General features: G+C 40.6%; 1 protein-coding gene across 2 annotated transcripts in view; it reads right to left on the minus strand.

Moving 5' to 3' along the window:
• Positions 1-7,241: 7,241 nt before the first annotated feature.
• Positions 7,242-17,576, minus strand: part of tns3.2 (tensin 3, tandem duplicate 2) — a 103,641-nt gene continuing 93,306 nt past the window's right edge. For both annotated transcript variants that reach the window (XM_071346103.1, XM_071346104.1), the window contains 9 exons: positions 16,193-16,279; positions 15,813-15,944; positions 14,487-14,585; positions 14,032-14,109; positions 13,774-13,851; positions 12,754-12,922; positions 12,559-12,627; positions 12,436-12,465; positions 7,242-11,905 (listed from right to left, as the gene is read on the minus strand). In XM_071346103.1, coding sequence (XP_071202204.1) covers positions 11,764-11,905; positions 12,436-12,465; positions 12,559-12,627; positions 12,754-12,922; positions 13,774-13,851; positions 14,032-14,109; positions 14,487-14,585; positions 15,813-15,944; positions 16,193-16,279 — 884 coding nt within the window. In that variant the 3' untranslated portion in view covers positions 7,242-11,763. The remainder of the gene's footprint in view (positions 11,906-12,435; positions 12,466-12,558; positions 12,628-12,753; positions 12,923-13,773; positions 13,852-14,031; positions 14,110-14,486; positions 14,586-15,812; positions 15,945-16,192; positions 16,280-17,576) is intronic.

A 17,576-nucleotide genomic window follows, 5' to 3' on the forward strand; every position in this document is an offset into this window, starting at 1 on the left:
GTAGGCCTACTTAAAAATATATTGAGATTTACAGTGGGTTGCGAAAGTATTCACCCCCTTTTGGGGGGGTTTGTATCATTTGATTTACACAACATGCCTACCACTTTGAAGATGCAAAATATGTTTTATTGTGAAACAAAAAAGAAATAACACAAAAAAACTGAAAACCTGATCGTGGATAACTATTCACCCCCCCAAAGTCAATACTTTGTAGAGCCACCTTTTGCAGCAATTACAGCTGCAAGTCTCGTGGGGTATGTCTCTATAAGCTTGGCACATCTAGCCACTGGGATTTTTGACATTTCTTCAAGGCAAAACTGCTCCAGCTCCTTCAAGTTAGATGGGTTCCGCTGGTGTACAGCAATCTTTTAGTCATACCACAGATTCTCAATTGGATTGAGGTCTGGGCTTTGACTAGCCCATTCCAAGATATTTAAATGTATCCCCTTAAACCACTCGAGTGTTGATTTAGCAGTATGCTTAGGGTCAATGTCCTGCTGGAAGGTGAATCTCCGTCCCAGTCCCAAATCTCTGGAAGACTGAAACAGGTTTCCCTCAAGAATTCCCCTGTATTTAGCGCCATCCATCATTCCTTCAATTCTGACCAGTTTCCCAGTCCCTGCTGATGAAAAACATCCCCACAGCATGATGCTGCTATCACCATGCTTCACTGTGGGGATGGGGTTCTCGGGGTGATGAGAGGTGTTGGGTTTGTGCCAGACATAGCTTTTCCTTGATGGCCAAAAAGCTCAATTTTAGTCTCATCTGACCAGAGTACCTTCTTCCATATGTTTGGGGAGTCTCCCACATGCCTTTTGGTGAACCCCAAATGTGTATTTTTCTTTAAGCAATTACTTTTTTCTGGCCACTCTTCCTTAAAACCCAGCTCTGTGGAGTATACAGCTTAAAGTGGTCCTATGGACAGATACTCCAATCTCCTCTGTGGAGCTTTGCAGCTCCTTCAGGGTTATGTTTGGTCTCTTTGTTGCCTCTCTGATTAATGCCCTGCTTGCCTGGTCCGTGAGTTTTGGTGGGCGGCTCTCTCTTTGCAGGTTTGTTGTGGTGCCATATTCTTTCCATTTTTTACTAATGGATTTAATGGTGCTCCGTGGGATGTTCAAAGTTTTCTGATATTTTTTATAACCTGTTTGGAGAGCTCCTTGATCTTCATGGTGCCGCTTGCTTAGTGGTGCCCCTTGTTTAGTGGTGTTGCAGACTCTGGGGCTTTTCAGAACAGGAGTATATATACTGAGATCGTGTGACAATTAGATTGCACACAGGTGGACTTTTTTAACTAATTATGTGACTTTTGAAGGTAATTGGTTGCACCAGATATTATTTAGTGGCTTCATAGCAAATGGGGTGAATACATATGCACGCACCACTTTTCCGTATTTTATTTTTTAGAATTTTTTTAACAAGTTATTTTTTAAATTTCAGTTCACCAATTTGGACTATTTTGTGTATGTCCATTACATTAAATCCAAATAAAAAATCTATTTAAATTACAGGTTGTAATGCTACAAAATAGGAAAAACGCCAAGGGGGATGAATACTTTTGCAAGGCAGTGTATACATTTGGTGCACGCTACACATACAGCATGTTGTAAATCAGACCCGTCCTAAAACTGTGCATGTTGTAAATCAGACCCGTCCTAAAACTGTGCATGTTGTAAATCAGACCCGTCCTAAAACTGTGCATGTTGTAAATCAGACTCGTCCTAAAACTGTGCATGTTGTAAATCAGACCCGTCCTAAAACTGTGCATGTTGTAAATCAGACCCGTCCTAAAACTGTGCATGTTGTAAATCAGACTCGTCCTAAAACTGTGCATGTTGTAAATCAGACCCGTCCTAAAACTGTGCATGTTGTAAATCAGACTCGTCCTAAAACTGTGCATGTTGTAAATCAGACCCGTCCTAAAACTGTGCATGTGTGAATGAGCATCATAACTCCGCCTGGAAATGTTTTGCTGTACAATTTGGAGCTAGGCCTATTGCAATTTGGCCAAGGTAATAGAAAGAGCAATGGCAAATTTGATCAAATGTTTTAGGAAGTGTTGGCAGAATGTTTTAATCTTTTGTAGTAACTTATGCTGTATTTGGCAAAGGCAACAAGCTCTCAGAGTCTCACTGCAGAATTAGATGTTAATCAACATTCTCCAAATGTCAAATTTCTAAGTTACGGTTTAAGTTTAGGCACTCGTTCCGGATGGTTAAGATAAGGGTTAAGGTAAGGGTTAAGGTTTGGGATAGGGTTAAAATAAAACAAATTAAAAAACAGTGTTGGCGACTGTGATCAAACACACAACCTTCTGATCCAAGGTAAGTGTTAAGGTTTGGGATAGGGTTAAAACCCTAAATAAAATCCAGTGTCCATGACTGGGATCAAACACACAGTATTCTGATCCAGAGTCAGGGTTTGGTATAGGGTTAAAACAAAAAATGGACCAAACACACAATTTTCTGATCCAGAGTCATGTGATTATGTCAATCCACCAACCCTGTCCACATCTACCTAGAGAAAACCAAGCCTACTTGATGGTAATAGTGCTCAATGTTGCCCCTAGTAGCCGGTTTTGAAGGCATTTGCCTACGTCCTCAGGACATGGATAGACGTCCAATTTCGAAGTCACTCTTGAGTGATCTGCCTGAGGATACTAGGCCCAATTAAATGAGAGATGCACATAGTAATTTGTTGTATGGCTACTTTTCCAATATTAACCCATTTATTCTGAAATGGTTATGAACATAAAATATAAAGGAAATAGATTCCTATGTTAAATTTTTTAAGATTCCAAAAATAAAACACATTTTTATGCTTCTCACTGACAGCAAATGGCTGAATCTTATTATGTTTTCATGTTTTCTTATGTAATTGTTATGTATAAGTGTGTCATCATATCCCCCATTTGCACAAACTACTAGGCTACTTTCCTGCTCGCAATACAATACTTCAACCACCAGAAACTGTTCGTAAGCATGGTCTACAGTTTGCGTGGATGTAGGGACATTCTCAGGCAAAGTAACATTTTTATAAAAGCCAACTTCTTGTAGGAAACCTGGCGCACGCATGTTTGGGGTATACTTTGTGCATAGCAAAGTTTATTAATGAGTTCCCTGGGGTCTCATTTATCAAATGCAGGTGCAAAAAAAATGTCAATTTTCCCCCAAAGGTCGGTATTTATCCATTTGGAACTTGACTGGAAAGTGTGCGTATCTCCACGTAAATCTCAGACCATGCCTAAGCACAGCTTCTAGTGGTTGATACTTTTTATTGCAAACAAATATTGTTATTTTGAGGGAAATTGAAGTGTTTAATGCTCCGGAATTATAATACTGGTAGGCTAATAAAAACATTGTAATGTAGGCCTAATGATAAAAAAGATACATTGGTAAGGAGATCACATGGCAGCATGTAGCCTAACGTTTCTGTTTATTGTATAGGCCTAAATCATATGCTAATCATATTGCAGGACGTCTCTCCTTGTCTGACATGTCTTGTTTATTCCCACTACACAACAAATATTAGCTTACCATTTATCCATTGATAATTTAATAGCCAACTTGCTCAAATGTAAATAGACCGGTAGTCAATTTAAAATATTTAACAGTACGGGTATAGGCAACCCTGTTCATGGGGTACCGCAGGTATTGTAGGATTTTGTCCCAACTAGGTACCACACTGAGCTACTTGGATAATTCATCAGTTCAGTGATTGCCTAAATTCAACACACCTGGTATTCCAGGCCAGTTAAATCCAAAACATGAAGTGCCTGTGGCTCTCCAGGTGCAGGGTTGCCTATACCTTGTACAGTATTGCTGTGTGATAGCAACAAGCACTCACAGTCTCATGCCAACATTAGACGTTCCTCCATGTTTCTGAAAGAGTTTGGTTACTTCTGTATCGTTCCAAGGTAATTTAAGGAATTAACCCCTAGAATTCTTAAGGTTAGGCATTAACTCCAAATGGTTAAGGTAATGATTAAGGTTTGGGATAGGCTTAAAACAAAAGTATATTTATATTGCTGGATTTGAAAATGCAATTTTTGGAACTAGAGGCAGATGCTTACAGTTATCCACCGTCCCCATCCACAATGCCCTAGCAAAACCAACGCCTTCGTGAAGGTAAAAGCGCTTAATGTTGCCCCTAGTGGTTGGTTTCCACATCATCTCCCGATGTCCTCAGACATGGATTGAAGTCGAATACTGACTTGTATCACGGGGTGACCTGCCTGACGATAGGAGGCAACATTTTAGCCTATTTAAATTAAGAGCCTATACCAAGGCAGGAGATAAAAACACAATCATTTATTGATAAACAAAACATTGAACAACAATTTATATTTTCGATAGAAGTGTGCTGACTTATTTACTTTTAAATAGTTTGACTGGACAACCAAATTTGCAGAACGCGCTGCCAATGTTTGGCACTCGGGTTGTAGTGCTCTAATGTATCAATGAAAACATGTGTGTATGTTGCATGCGACAGTTTGATCAATCCCAATAATGTTTTGTGCAAGCAAATCTTAGAATCTCCACATACGGCTGAATTTTGCACAAAATATACGCACAGTTTAGAAATGATGCCCCTGGAAAGGAGAGGAGTGGAGACAAACATCACCAGACACTCTGGCTTCATAAGCCTTATCCAGTGCAATTAAACAAGTGCAGCACACACACATAGTTTCACGGGCACTCTCACACACACACACACACGCACACACACACACACAGACGGACATACACACTTGGACAAACACATCTACACACATAGGTTCACATGCTCACAAACAGACACACACACACCACAGTATGACACACACACACACATTCAGAAATACATAGACATACGATACACATACCCAAACATTGAGATACACACAGATGTATGAACACTGACAATGCAAATTCACTAACTGGCACACATACACATACACACTGACAGATTTTCTTAAAGTAAAAGAGTGATTGAGCCAGCATGTGTGGACCTGTAAAGAGAAATCTGCAGGTGTTTCTCTGTACTTAACAAGTATGATTACTTGACGGGGTGTGTGAGACAGGACGTGAACAAGATTACAAAGTGTTTGTGTTTCACCAGTTCTGAAAAGCTGACAGACTGGCATTCCTCTCCTGAAGGCTTAGACAAAGACCCACTAACTGACGGTTAAAGAAATACTGGAACACACACACACAAACACACACCAGTGGCGGTCGGTGACATTCAAGACGAGGGAGGCCGATTATTTGGTTTTATGAGCATGGTCTTATTTTTATTACAGCATATTGGATGACTGTCATTCATATTCCATTCACCCAGCTCAATGTAACATCGGTAGGTTTAGGCTACTACATGATACTAGAATTTTCCCTATACCCATCATGAGGTTGCTACAACCTAGCCTATAAACGAAAGTTTACAATGTAGGTGCACAGGTCGAGAGAAACATTTGAGTAATCAAGATGACAGACAGTGACACATCCAATACACTCTTGCCTGCAGCTAGCTGATCTAGGGTGTAATCATTAGACCAAGTTGCAAACAAGTATTTCCATTGGACAAATTCAGGTATGTTTATCCCCGTTTCATTCCATAGTAGTACTAGAAAATCTTTTTCAACAGAATCGGTGGAATGAATTCACCCTTAATCACACACAAAGACAGTTCACTTTCATAGCAGCCACATACAAACAGCATGATCACGTTGCTCGTTAATTCCTTTGTCATCTACGCACTCTCCTCCTCTCACCTTTTTCCTTCACTTATGGATTTCAGTACACATCAGCTGTCTGTGACAAGGCAAAAAATAATAATCCAAGCCAAACCTTCATGTCATAACCACTACACACAGCCTACATCGTGGTCACCATTTAGTTTTTACCTTTATTTAACTGGGCAAGTCAGTTAAGAACAAATTCTTATTTTCAATGATGGCCTAGGAACAGTGGGTTAACTGCCTTGTTCATGGATAGAACGACAGATTTTTACCTTATCAGCTCAGGGATTTGATCTTGCAACCTTTCAGTTACAAGTCCAACGCTCTAACCACTAGGCTACCTTCCGCCCCTAAAGAGTAGAGTATTAGATAACGTGACATCATAGTAAACATAGCTACTAGAACTAACGCCTTAGTAATCACACTACAATCATGCAGTACAGTCAGCAAGCAGTTTAGCAGTTACACCGGCGGGCCCCGGTGGCTATAAATTAATAAAACCAAAAGTTAACCTAGACTTGGAAAAGTTCCAGTGTTGGATAGCCATAGCCAGCTAACTAACATGGCATCCCTCTCTGTTTGAGCCAGGTGTTTGAGTAGGCTAAACTAGCTAGCTGCATTCGAAAGCTAAGTAAGCGAAAGGGGGAAAAATATATAACAAAATATAGCTTGCTCTCTCTCTCGCTCTCTCTTGCTTCTCTTTAATTTTTGAATAAATTGATTTGTTCAAAACTGTTCAACTATTGTCTTCCTCTCTCTTTGAGTCAACAACTCAAAGAGAGATGATTTTATGCACACAACATTTTATGCACTGCAGTGCTAGCTAGCTGTAGCTTATGCTTTTAGTACTAGATTCATTTTCTGATTCTTTGATTGGATGGGCAACATGTCCGTTCATGCTGCAAGCACTCTGATAGATTGGAGGACATACTTCAGAAGTTGTTATAACTACTGTGTAAGTCTACGGAAGGGGGTGACCATGAGCCTTCTAGGTTTTAAATTGAAGTCAATGTACCCAGAGGAGGACGGAAACTAGCTGTCCTCCGGCTACACCATGGTGCTACTCTACAGAGTGCTCCTGAGGCTACAGTAGACCTTCATTGTGTTTTAATCAATTATTTGGTGACATATGAATATATTTGGTATTGTTTTATCTAAAAAGGATTTGTTTTTTAATGTTTCACAATTTTTTTTTTAAATGAAATTCACTGAGGATGGTCCTCCCAATCCTCCTCTGAGGAGCCTCCACTGACACACACTCACTCACTCACTCACTCACTCACTCACTCACTCACTCACTCACTCACTCACTCACTCACTCACTCACTCACTCACTCACTCACTCACTCACTCACTCACTCACTCACTCTCACACACACACACACACACACACACACACACACACACACACACACACACACACACACACACACACACACACACACACACACACACACACACACACACACACACACACACACACACACACACACACACACACACACACACACACACACACACCAAAGGCATCCTACATTTGTTTATTTTCTTGTGATTGATCAGCGCCATCTACTGGAAAAAACACTCAAAAGACAGAGACATATGACTGCAGATGAAACCATTTTTGCATTCGGTTTTTGTCCAACAATTGTCAACAGATGATGAAAAAACATTTGCTCAATCCGGAAGTTCTGGACACAACATATTTATATGGCCGTTCCCTATATGATGAATGTATATATGTAATACATTAATTGTTGTTTTTTTATTTTCCGAAAATATGTTAGTGAGGATAATGTTACAGTACCAACTATACAACATTAATTTACACATTTTTACAATTGAGTGTCCAAGTTGTGCTTTGGGTGCAAAAGTAGGAGATATGGATCACAGAAACATGTGAGTATGAAAAATGTTCCCTACCAAGCCCATCAACTCTCCAACAATATGACAAGTAAGAGACTTCGGTTAGCACTAAGCTGCAATCCCAACTGCCACCTTATTCCCTATATAGTGCACTACCTCTGACCAGAGGAGCACTACTTCCCACTGGGCACAAACTGTTTTAATCAACATTGTTTCTAATTCATTTCAACAAAATAAATAAATGTGATGATGTTGACTCAACATGGAAAACTGCTTGGATTTGAAAAAAGTCACCAACTGATACACCAACGTTCTTTTTTTATCCAACTTTTAACCTGAATCCAATGACACTGTTACAATTAGACGTTAATGTGTGTTCAGTGCACTATACAGTATAGGGAATAGGTTACCATTTGGGATGCAGTCTTCCTCACATACTTACCATGGCTACAACACTCATCTCAAGAGCAACACATTACCATGTTGCATGGTTTCATGTCTTCTCAGAGTTATTCTTCTTTCAAACATAATGCATCATGTTAAATATATTTTAAAATCGGTTCAAATCTATTTAAAGGGACAACAAATATTAGTTTTTGTCTAGGATGGAAGACACAATAATAACAAATGTTGGCCGTGGCCAGAAGATCGTCTATTGGGTGTCATCAAACAGAGCCGATTCAACATGTAAGTAGAATCGTCAGGTATTAATTGGAGCAGTTTCTCACAGCAGCAAAATAATCCTGCAGCAACAGGAAATGTTCATTATTATGTGGATTATAATTACTGCTGCACATTTTTGTAGGGGTTGACACATTTTTTGTTAGGGCAAATCAAGTAGACATTAAAAACTTTAGAAGCCTTTTTAAATCTCGAATACACACTAAGTTTGCAGATCCTACACCCGTGTGATATGGTGCTAATCCCTGGTGGGGTTGAACACTATTACAGTTTTTTCCAATCACTTTGGTGCAATTTTCACAAGCATGTGGAACATTTACTACAAAACTCAAAACAGATCACCAAAAAGGCAGGTGTTTCAAAACGCTAAGCATATTTTCAATTGACTAAATACAACACGCAAAATCATAGTCATTTTCCCCCAAACTTAATCAGTGATTCATCTAGAAATAAATGTTTGACATTGCAATACATGTTCATATAAAGTCATTGAATTTCACAATGCAATCCTCACATTACTTTTGATATGATTGTCTTCTCATTTGTTAAAATACATTTACCTATTACTTAATCCGACTGCTCTTAATTGATAATCTCTTAATTTGGTAAACCTATAGATTCTAAAATGGTTGGGACACCAGGTGTGTGCAATTAAATATCAGGTAGAACAGAAAACCAGCAGTCTCCGGGCCTTGTAGGGTAAGAGTTGAATACCCCTGCCCTATACGGTAAACATGAATCTAAAAGGAAGTTGCTGGGGTCTTTTTGATGGGGGGGGGGGGGGGGGGTTACACTAATTTACTAAAATTGCATTGGCCAATACAGTACTGTAATACTGTAACATATGTACATATTTATGTAGCAGCTGTTTTTACCCAAAGGGACCACAGTGAGTCAACACATTCTTGTATATCAAACAGAGTTGGGGTCAATTCCAGTCAATTCAGAAAGTCACATGAAACCTAATTCTAATTCCAAATGTGACTGATTGACGAGAATTGGAATTGAATTGACCCCAACCCTGGAATCAAACCCACCACTCTGGTATTGCTAATGCCATGCTCTTACTAACTGAGCCACACAGGACCCCTACAATACATAAGTACAATACAATACTGTAAAATACAATACATAATTAGAATACAGGTGGAAGGAGTATGGTCGCCATTCCAATGAGCGTGCCACCCTCATCAGGCCATGCAATGACATGAAACGAGATGTCAGGCTTGGATTCGCTGTGCCAATTTTTTTTACCAGGTGTATGAAGAATGAGGACATTGCGATGTTGATGAGAAGACAGGCTTGATGAAAACAAGTGCCTACTAAACGGAGTTTTTTTCATTCATTTCATTTGTTTCATATGATTACAGTACACCTATGAACAATATACATTTATTTTTTGCATCAATGATTGTGAAAGATGCCTTTAATGATCACACCTCTGATCACACATAACATAGAAATTATGGAAATTTGATTTTATATTTTTGACGGGTACATTTTGATGGGTAGTGAAAGTGTATTGCCTAATGTGAAAACAGTGTAAAGTACTGTAATTTAAGGGCATTTTTTTAACATGTATCTTGCATTGTTTGCTATTGCATTAACTGGTTGTTAAAAAAAACAAAATTGTTGTGTTTGGTGATTAAATCAATGTTATGCTGGTATTTTACAGTAAATGTATATTGTGGATCAATGGTTGTGTGTGAAAGAGGAATGCAAAATAAAAGGTTTTGAATTTAAGACTGGCTGCTTTACAAGTGTTACCAGTTTGGAGTTTTGTACTAAGAGTTTAGGAAATTCACCACATGCTTGTGAAAACAGCACCAAAGTGATTGAAAAAAAACTGTCAGTTGATACTAGTGGCTTACAGGTTGATCCTAATGGCTTACAGAGGAAAAGTACAGTATACAGTATCTATATGAAAAGCTTCTGAAGAAAGTAGTAGCAGTGCATGACTTGGACTGAAGTAGGTGCCGGAACTCATTTTAGGTGCCGGTGCTGTTTATATTGGTGTGTTCCGCACCAAGTCAAGCACTGGATTGTAAAGTATATAGTGTTTCATTGATAATATGAGTTCGAAGGGATTGGCTGAAGTGATTAAAAGTGACCATGTTCTTTGTTGAGAGCCTTTTACTCTGCATGGCGGGTAGAGACAGACTAGTAATGCTATGTGATTAGAGGGACAATATCATACAGATTACATTTCAGCAAATATATTTGTTAAAAACATGTCTCAATTAAAAATACATATCATACATGACAGATTACCTCCCTTTACAATAACATCCTGACTATATATACACAAACAGCAGTGGTGGCTGGTGGGCGGAGATAAAGGAGGACGTGCTCTTTGTAATAAAACCATGTGTTTGATGTGTTTGATACAGTTCTGTCCATTCCAGCCATTACAATGATCTCTGCCCATCAGCCTCCTCTGATAACAAAAAGTTCTATTAATAACGTTATGTTTTTAAGTCCTCGATGCGCTTCAGGGTAAAGCTTATCCTAGTAACAGATCAAGGATCAGATCAGATTTCCCTTCCCCCAATCCTGACCTTAACCATTAGTGGGGGAAATGCTAAACTAGCCCAAGATCAGTGTATAGGGGGAAACATCACCCTACAGTACACCTCTGGGGCCTCATTTATAACCATTGCATACATTCACACTAGATGTCTGCATGACCCATTTCTGAAAAGTCTGCACAAATACAGAAATATTGACATTTATCAATTTGGCGCACACACAGTTTTACAACTGCCTGGAAAACACCCTCCATCCACCTTCTAGGGTGACCATAACGCCCATTATTTGAGGCATAATTTGGAACGATTGGCATTAGGCCACAGCATGCAAAACAAGAATTGTTGTTCAATATTTAGTTTATCAATAGATTATTGGGTTTCTATGTCCTGCCTTGGTATATGCTCTGAGATTAAATACGCAATGATTTTGCGCTCCTATCGCACAGCAATACTGTAACCTATACCCATACTGTCAAATATTTTACATAAACTACCAGTCTATTTACTGTGTTGGCAGGATGTTTTAATCTTTTGCAGTAATTTATGGTGTATCTGGAAAAGGACTGTCAGTCAGTTTCTGAAAGAGAAAACACTGGCAAATTGCTGTGAACCTGTCAACAGAACGTTACAAAATCCTTACTTTCCAGCTTGTAATAGAATATTTCAACCACTAGCAGATGTGCATATGTATGGTCTAAAGTCTGCGGGGAGGGGATCACATTCTCACAGCAAGTTTTTATAAATGATAACTTTTGTTGAAAACTGGTGCATGCAGATTTTGGTGCAAATGTTGTGTATATGCAATGTTTATAAATGAGGCCCCTGGTGTGTAGCGTAAAGTTGTTGCTTCTGCGGGTAGTATCCCATAATGCAACACATTATTCTCTTCTCTTCTACATCAGAATTTTAGTGCTGTATGTACCAGCAGGACAAACAATGTGTGTGTGTGTGTGTGTGTGTGCGCGCGCTGTGTTATTTCTTCGGTGAGCCAATCATCACCTTGGAGACAAAGTTTACGATGGCGCTGGCGGGTTGTTCGGGGTCATGTTCAGCAAACAGGTGACACACGTTCTCCGTCCCATTCATCGACTTCCTCGCCACAAAACCAAAGATCCTGACAGGAGAAACAGCAGAGAAGCTCAGTAAGCCTTCAGCTTCAACCGCCAAACAGAATAATCCACAGTAATATTCACTAGGAACGAAACGGAAACAAATGGGCCGAAGCGGGGAGTGACCTACCTGAATTTGTCTAATAAGAAATTCTAATTTTCATTGCAAAACTTTTTGCTATGTTTCAATATTGTGTGTAGTAATGAATACGACCCAGTGCTATTCAGCAAATAATTCAGAAAAGAGAAGTAATAGAGGGAGTAATAATAGAAAGAGAAATTGTGAAAAACAATGAGATGGATAGATAAAAACGAGAGAGAGAGAGAGAGAGAGAGATACAGAAAGAGAGAGAGAGAGATACAGAAAGAGAGAGAGAGAGAGAGAGAGAGATACAGAAAGAGACAGAGAAAGACAGAAAGAGACAGAGAAAGACAGAAAGAGACAGAGAAAGACAGAAAGAGACAGAGAAAGACAGAAAGAGACAGAGAAAGAGAGAGAAATAATTAGAGGAGGTGAAATGAGGGGATGACTTACTTAGCAGAGGAGCAGCCATCTCTTGTCCACCTGGTGATGACAGAATAGGTTCACTTACCATGCATGATTATCAGGAACACACACACACACACACACACACACCAAGGAGTGTACAGTACTCACTTGCGTTCCTGTGGGTCAAGAGCACAGAATATGACTGTATTGACAGTGTAGTGTCTCCTGAAGAACAGCCTACAGACAGAGAGAGACAGGCAGTGAGGGTTGATAGCATTGTAGTGTAGGTATATAATATATGTTGTAATTAGGAGGTTCTTTACATTATGAGTGTGTGCTCATGCATTTGTGTGTATGACTCACTTCCTGTGGTTGTCGGTGAGGGTGATGCCCTGGGCTGAGACTTTGAAATGGACCACAGTGGAGGTAGAAGGAGGGTCCATGGCCAGAATCAGACTGGCTGCCTTCTGCACAGCCTGGTACCCTGTTAGAGACTCCAGCTCTACTGAGCCCAGGAACCACACATTACAGGCTGGGGAGGGGAAACATACATACATACATACACACACACACACACACACACACACACACACACACACACACACACACACACACACACACACACACACACACACACACACACACACACACACACACACACACACACACACACACACAAACAGACACACATTAAACACAGTAACACACACACAGCCTGGTACCCAGTCAGAGACTGCAGCTCTACTGAGCCCAGGAACCACACAGAGGAACACACACAGTACACGATGAAAGTTGATACACACCCTGAAACACACACACCCTGAAACACACACACACACACAGTGGTAGTAGTCTCAGCATCCCCTTCCCCTCAGCCATGACCCCTGACCCTCTCATGACCTCTGACCATCTCAAAGGACTCAGCGCTGGTGGTGTAGCCCCCTCGCCTGGATCAGGTACACACACACACACACACACACACACACACACACACACACACACACACACACACACACACACACACACACACACACACACACACACACACACACACACACACACACACACACACACACACAGAAACAGAGTCACACTGAAACACAAACACACAGAAACAGAGTCACACTGAAACACAAACACACAGAAACAGAGACACACTGAAACAGAGACACACTGAAACACACACACACAGAAACAGAGTCACACTGAAACACAAACACACAGAAACAGAGACACACTGAAACAGAGACACACTGAAACACACACACACAGAAACAGAGTCACACTGAAACACAAACACACTGAAACAGAGACACACTGAAACAGAGACACACTGAAACACACACCATGTCAGAGAAGAGGAGAGCTGAGATAAAACAATACCTGCTCCCTGTTTGAGTAGCTCAGCAGCAGAGTTGGTGGCTGACTGTGTTGATGGCTCACTAGTCTCTTCCAGAGGATCTGACAACACAGAAAGAAAAAAAGAGTTTGCCGGGAATTTATAAAAACACACACACACACACACACACACACACACACACACACACACACACACACACACACACACACACACACACACACACACACACACACACACACACACACACACACACACACACACACACACACACACATTCTTACCTCTGTCGGGGATGATGAGTTTGCAGGGCAGGGCCAAGGGGGTGATGGAATGTTGACAGACCAATGCAGTCAGACTTCCTGTGAGGAACAGGAAACAAACTGTCTCAGATGCTTTCACATACCATGTAGTTTTGTGGATCTGTTTAGATGCACTACTCAGTATGTCCACCAGAGAAAGACATTGTATATTATTTCATCAAAACTGAACATATCCACACATACAGTAAACTTAGGCTGCATTTACACAGGCAGCCCAATTCTGATATTTTTTCCACTAATTGGTATTTTTACCAATCACATTAGATCATTTCACATCAGATCTAACTGGTCTCAAAATACCAATTACTGAAATATAAGAGTTGGGCTTCCTGTCTAAATGCGGCCATAGTCACACAACACAACACACATACAGTAAACATATGCACACAACACAACACACAGGAATATGTCCTCACCAAAGTAGGGTTCGTTGGGGCAGCCCTTAAGCCGTACCCCTTTCTGAGTGCACTCAATCAGGAAGTGCCTCACCAGCTCATTAGACAGGTCCCCTCCCACTGTGGAGACAGGAAGTAACATCATCAGTGAGGGATATCAGACTCAGAGAGGTGTTGAGAAATGGCAAGTGCCCTAGGTACAGATCTAGGATCAGCTTCCCTTCCCCCAATCCTAACCTTAACCATTAGTGGAGAAAATACCAAATTTACCCAGGGTCATCATCTAGGGGTAACCTAGACCACCCTGGACTGATAGACATATCTCATTTGAAATAAGTCAGAAGTGACACACTATATAACTACAATGGTTACATGTCACTACTGAGTCGTTCCACCTCAAAAAGCCCAAGAAATAGGATTTCTGATGGATAAATGTGTGTGGCAGAAGCAGAAAGCAGCATCTAGTGGAAAAAACATGGTACTTTCACACCAATGTATGGGGGAAAAATGCAAGCAACTTCAATGGCTAATTCCTCTGAAAAGGAAAAAAAACCATCACCAAATTCACTGAGAATACATTACATAGTATGAATTGGGCTTCCGAGTGGCGCGGTGGTCTAAGGCACAGCATCTCAATGCAAGAGCCAACACTACAGTCCCTGGTTTGATTCCAGGCTGTATCACATCCGGCCGTGAATGGGAGTGCCATAGGGTGGTGCACAATTGGCGCTGTATCGTCCGGGGTACGCTGTCATTGTAAATAAGAGTTTGTTCTTAAATTGACTTGCCTAGTTAAATAAAGGTTAATGGACTTGCCTAGTTAAATAAAGGTTCAACTTTAAACAAATAACCATTACTCCAAGCCGCAGCTTCATCCTACTAATAAAGATAGAGAAATGATACTGTCTGCTTGGTGTGGGGTTTGGGGGGTTCATGCGTGGCTTTTTACCATTTATTTGGATTCCTCGCGTCTTAATCATTGTTAAGAAGAGGTTTGGTACAAATCGGATGATGGGTATTATATCAATTGAATATTACATGAATCGTATAAATTCAAATGGCCAATTTGGGTTCAATCAATTACCTTAAATTCTCAGAGTTCAAATTGTCTTTCAACAAAATAATGTTGTCTACAGAAACCAATTCAGAACAATCTGAGATGGTGGGTTTCATGGCTTGCTGAAATTAATCTAACGAGACCATGTTAGAACTGATGGACCTCTCTGAAGCTGTGTCCCAAATGGCACCCTAATCCCATAGGGCTCTGGTCAAAAGTAGCGTACTTTATACTTAATAGAGAATAGCGGGCCATTTGGGATACACAGAAATGTTGCCTATGACACCAACCTTTCTTGCTCTGTGTCAGGACAGAGGGAGGGGGTGTGGCCACCTTCATAGCCAATCCGTAGGCTCCGCGGAACGAGTGACTGTCCCTGACAACAAAAGATCCAGGTTCTCTGTCCTTCAGCATAGTGATAGCTACAGAGCGCCACAGGGGACAAAACACATGTCTTACACAGAAAGTCACAACACCCATATGTCATTCAGGCTGTGTCCCAAATGGCCACCCTATTCCCTAAAAAGGGTGTCAACACACACACACACACACACACACACACACACACACACACACACACACACACACACACACACACACACACACACACACACACTCACTAACACACAGTTCTTGCAGCACACGTGTAATATTAAGAGAAAATATTTACCTTGATCTCTGGAGATGTCAGGCTTGTACCAGAACTTGGATGTGTCCTGGACAAACTTCACAGTGTGCTGCTTACTGGCAAACAGGTCTGCAACACAACGCACAGGCAAACACAACCACTGAGTCTGACTCTCCCATTCTAGAGATGAGAGCACGATGGTACAGTAGATACACATATTTACAGCGAACACTGTGTGCGACAGTATGACTGTGTGTGAAATCAGGCATGCTATTGTCTTTGTATGTACTGTATGTATGGAGTTAACATACAGTACCAGTCAACAGTTTGGACACACCTACTCATTCCAGGGTTTTTCTTTATTTTTACTGTTTTCTACATTGCAGGATAATAGTGAAGACATCAAAACTATGAAATAACACATATGGAATCATGTAGTAACCAAAAAAGGGTTGAATAAAAAGGGTTAAATAAATCTAAATATATTTTATATTCTTCAGTAGCCACTCAATTCCTTGATGACAGCTTTGCACATTCTTGGCATTTTCTCAACCAGCTTCATGAGGTAGTCACCTGGAATGCAATTCAATTAACAGGTGTGCCGTGTTAAAAGTTAATTTGTGGAATTTATTTCCTTCTTAATGCGTTTGAGCCAATCAGTTGTCTTGTGACAAGGTAGGGGTGGTATACATATGATAGCCCTATTTGGTAAAAAGACCAAGTCCATATTATGGCAAGAACAGCTCAAATAAGCAAAGGAAAATGACAGTCCATCATTACTTTAAGACATGAAGGTCAGTCAATCTGGAAAATTTCAAGAACTTTGAAAGTTTCTTCAAGTACAGTTGCAAAAACCATCAAGCGCTATGATGATACTGGCACTCATGAGGACCACCACAGGAAAGGAAGACCCAGAGTTACCTCTGCTGCAGAGAATAAGTTCATTAGAGTTAACTGCACCTCAGATTGCAGCCCAAATAAATGCTTCACAGAGTTCAAGATACAGACACATCTCAACATCAACTGTTCAGAGGAGACTGGGTGAATCAGGCCTTCATGATCAAATTGCTGTAAAGAAACCACTACTAAAGGACACCAATAATAAGAAGAGACTTGCTTGGGCCAAGAAACACGAGCAATGGACATTAGACCGGCGGAAATCTGTCCTTTGGTCTGATGAGTCCAGATTTGAAATTTTCGGTTCCAACTGCAGTGTCTTTGTGAGACGCAGTGCAGAGTAGGTGCGTGGTTCCCACCGTAAAGCATGGAGGAGGTGGTATGATGGTGTGGGGGGGCTTTGCTTGTGACACTGTCTGTGATTTATTTAGAATTCAAGGAATACTTAACCAGCATGGCTACCACAGCATTCTGCAGCGATACGCCATCCCATCTGATTTGCGCTTAGTGGGACTATCAATTGTTTTTC

This window comes from Salvelinus alpinus, chromosome 16 (genome assembly GCF_045679555.1).
Source record: "Salvelinus alpinus chromosome 16, SLU_Salpinus.1, whole genome shotgun sequence".
NCBI classification, from domain to species: Eukaryota; Metazoa; Chordata; class Actinopteri; order Salmoniformes; family Salmonidae; genus Salvelinus; species Salvelinus alpinus.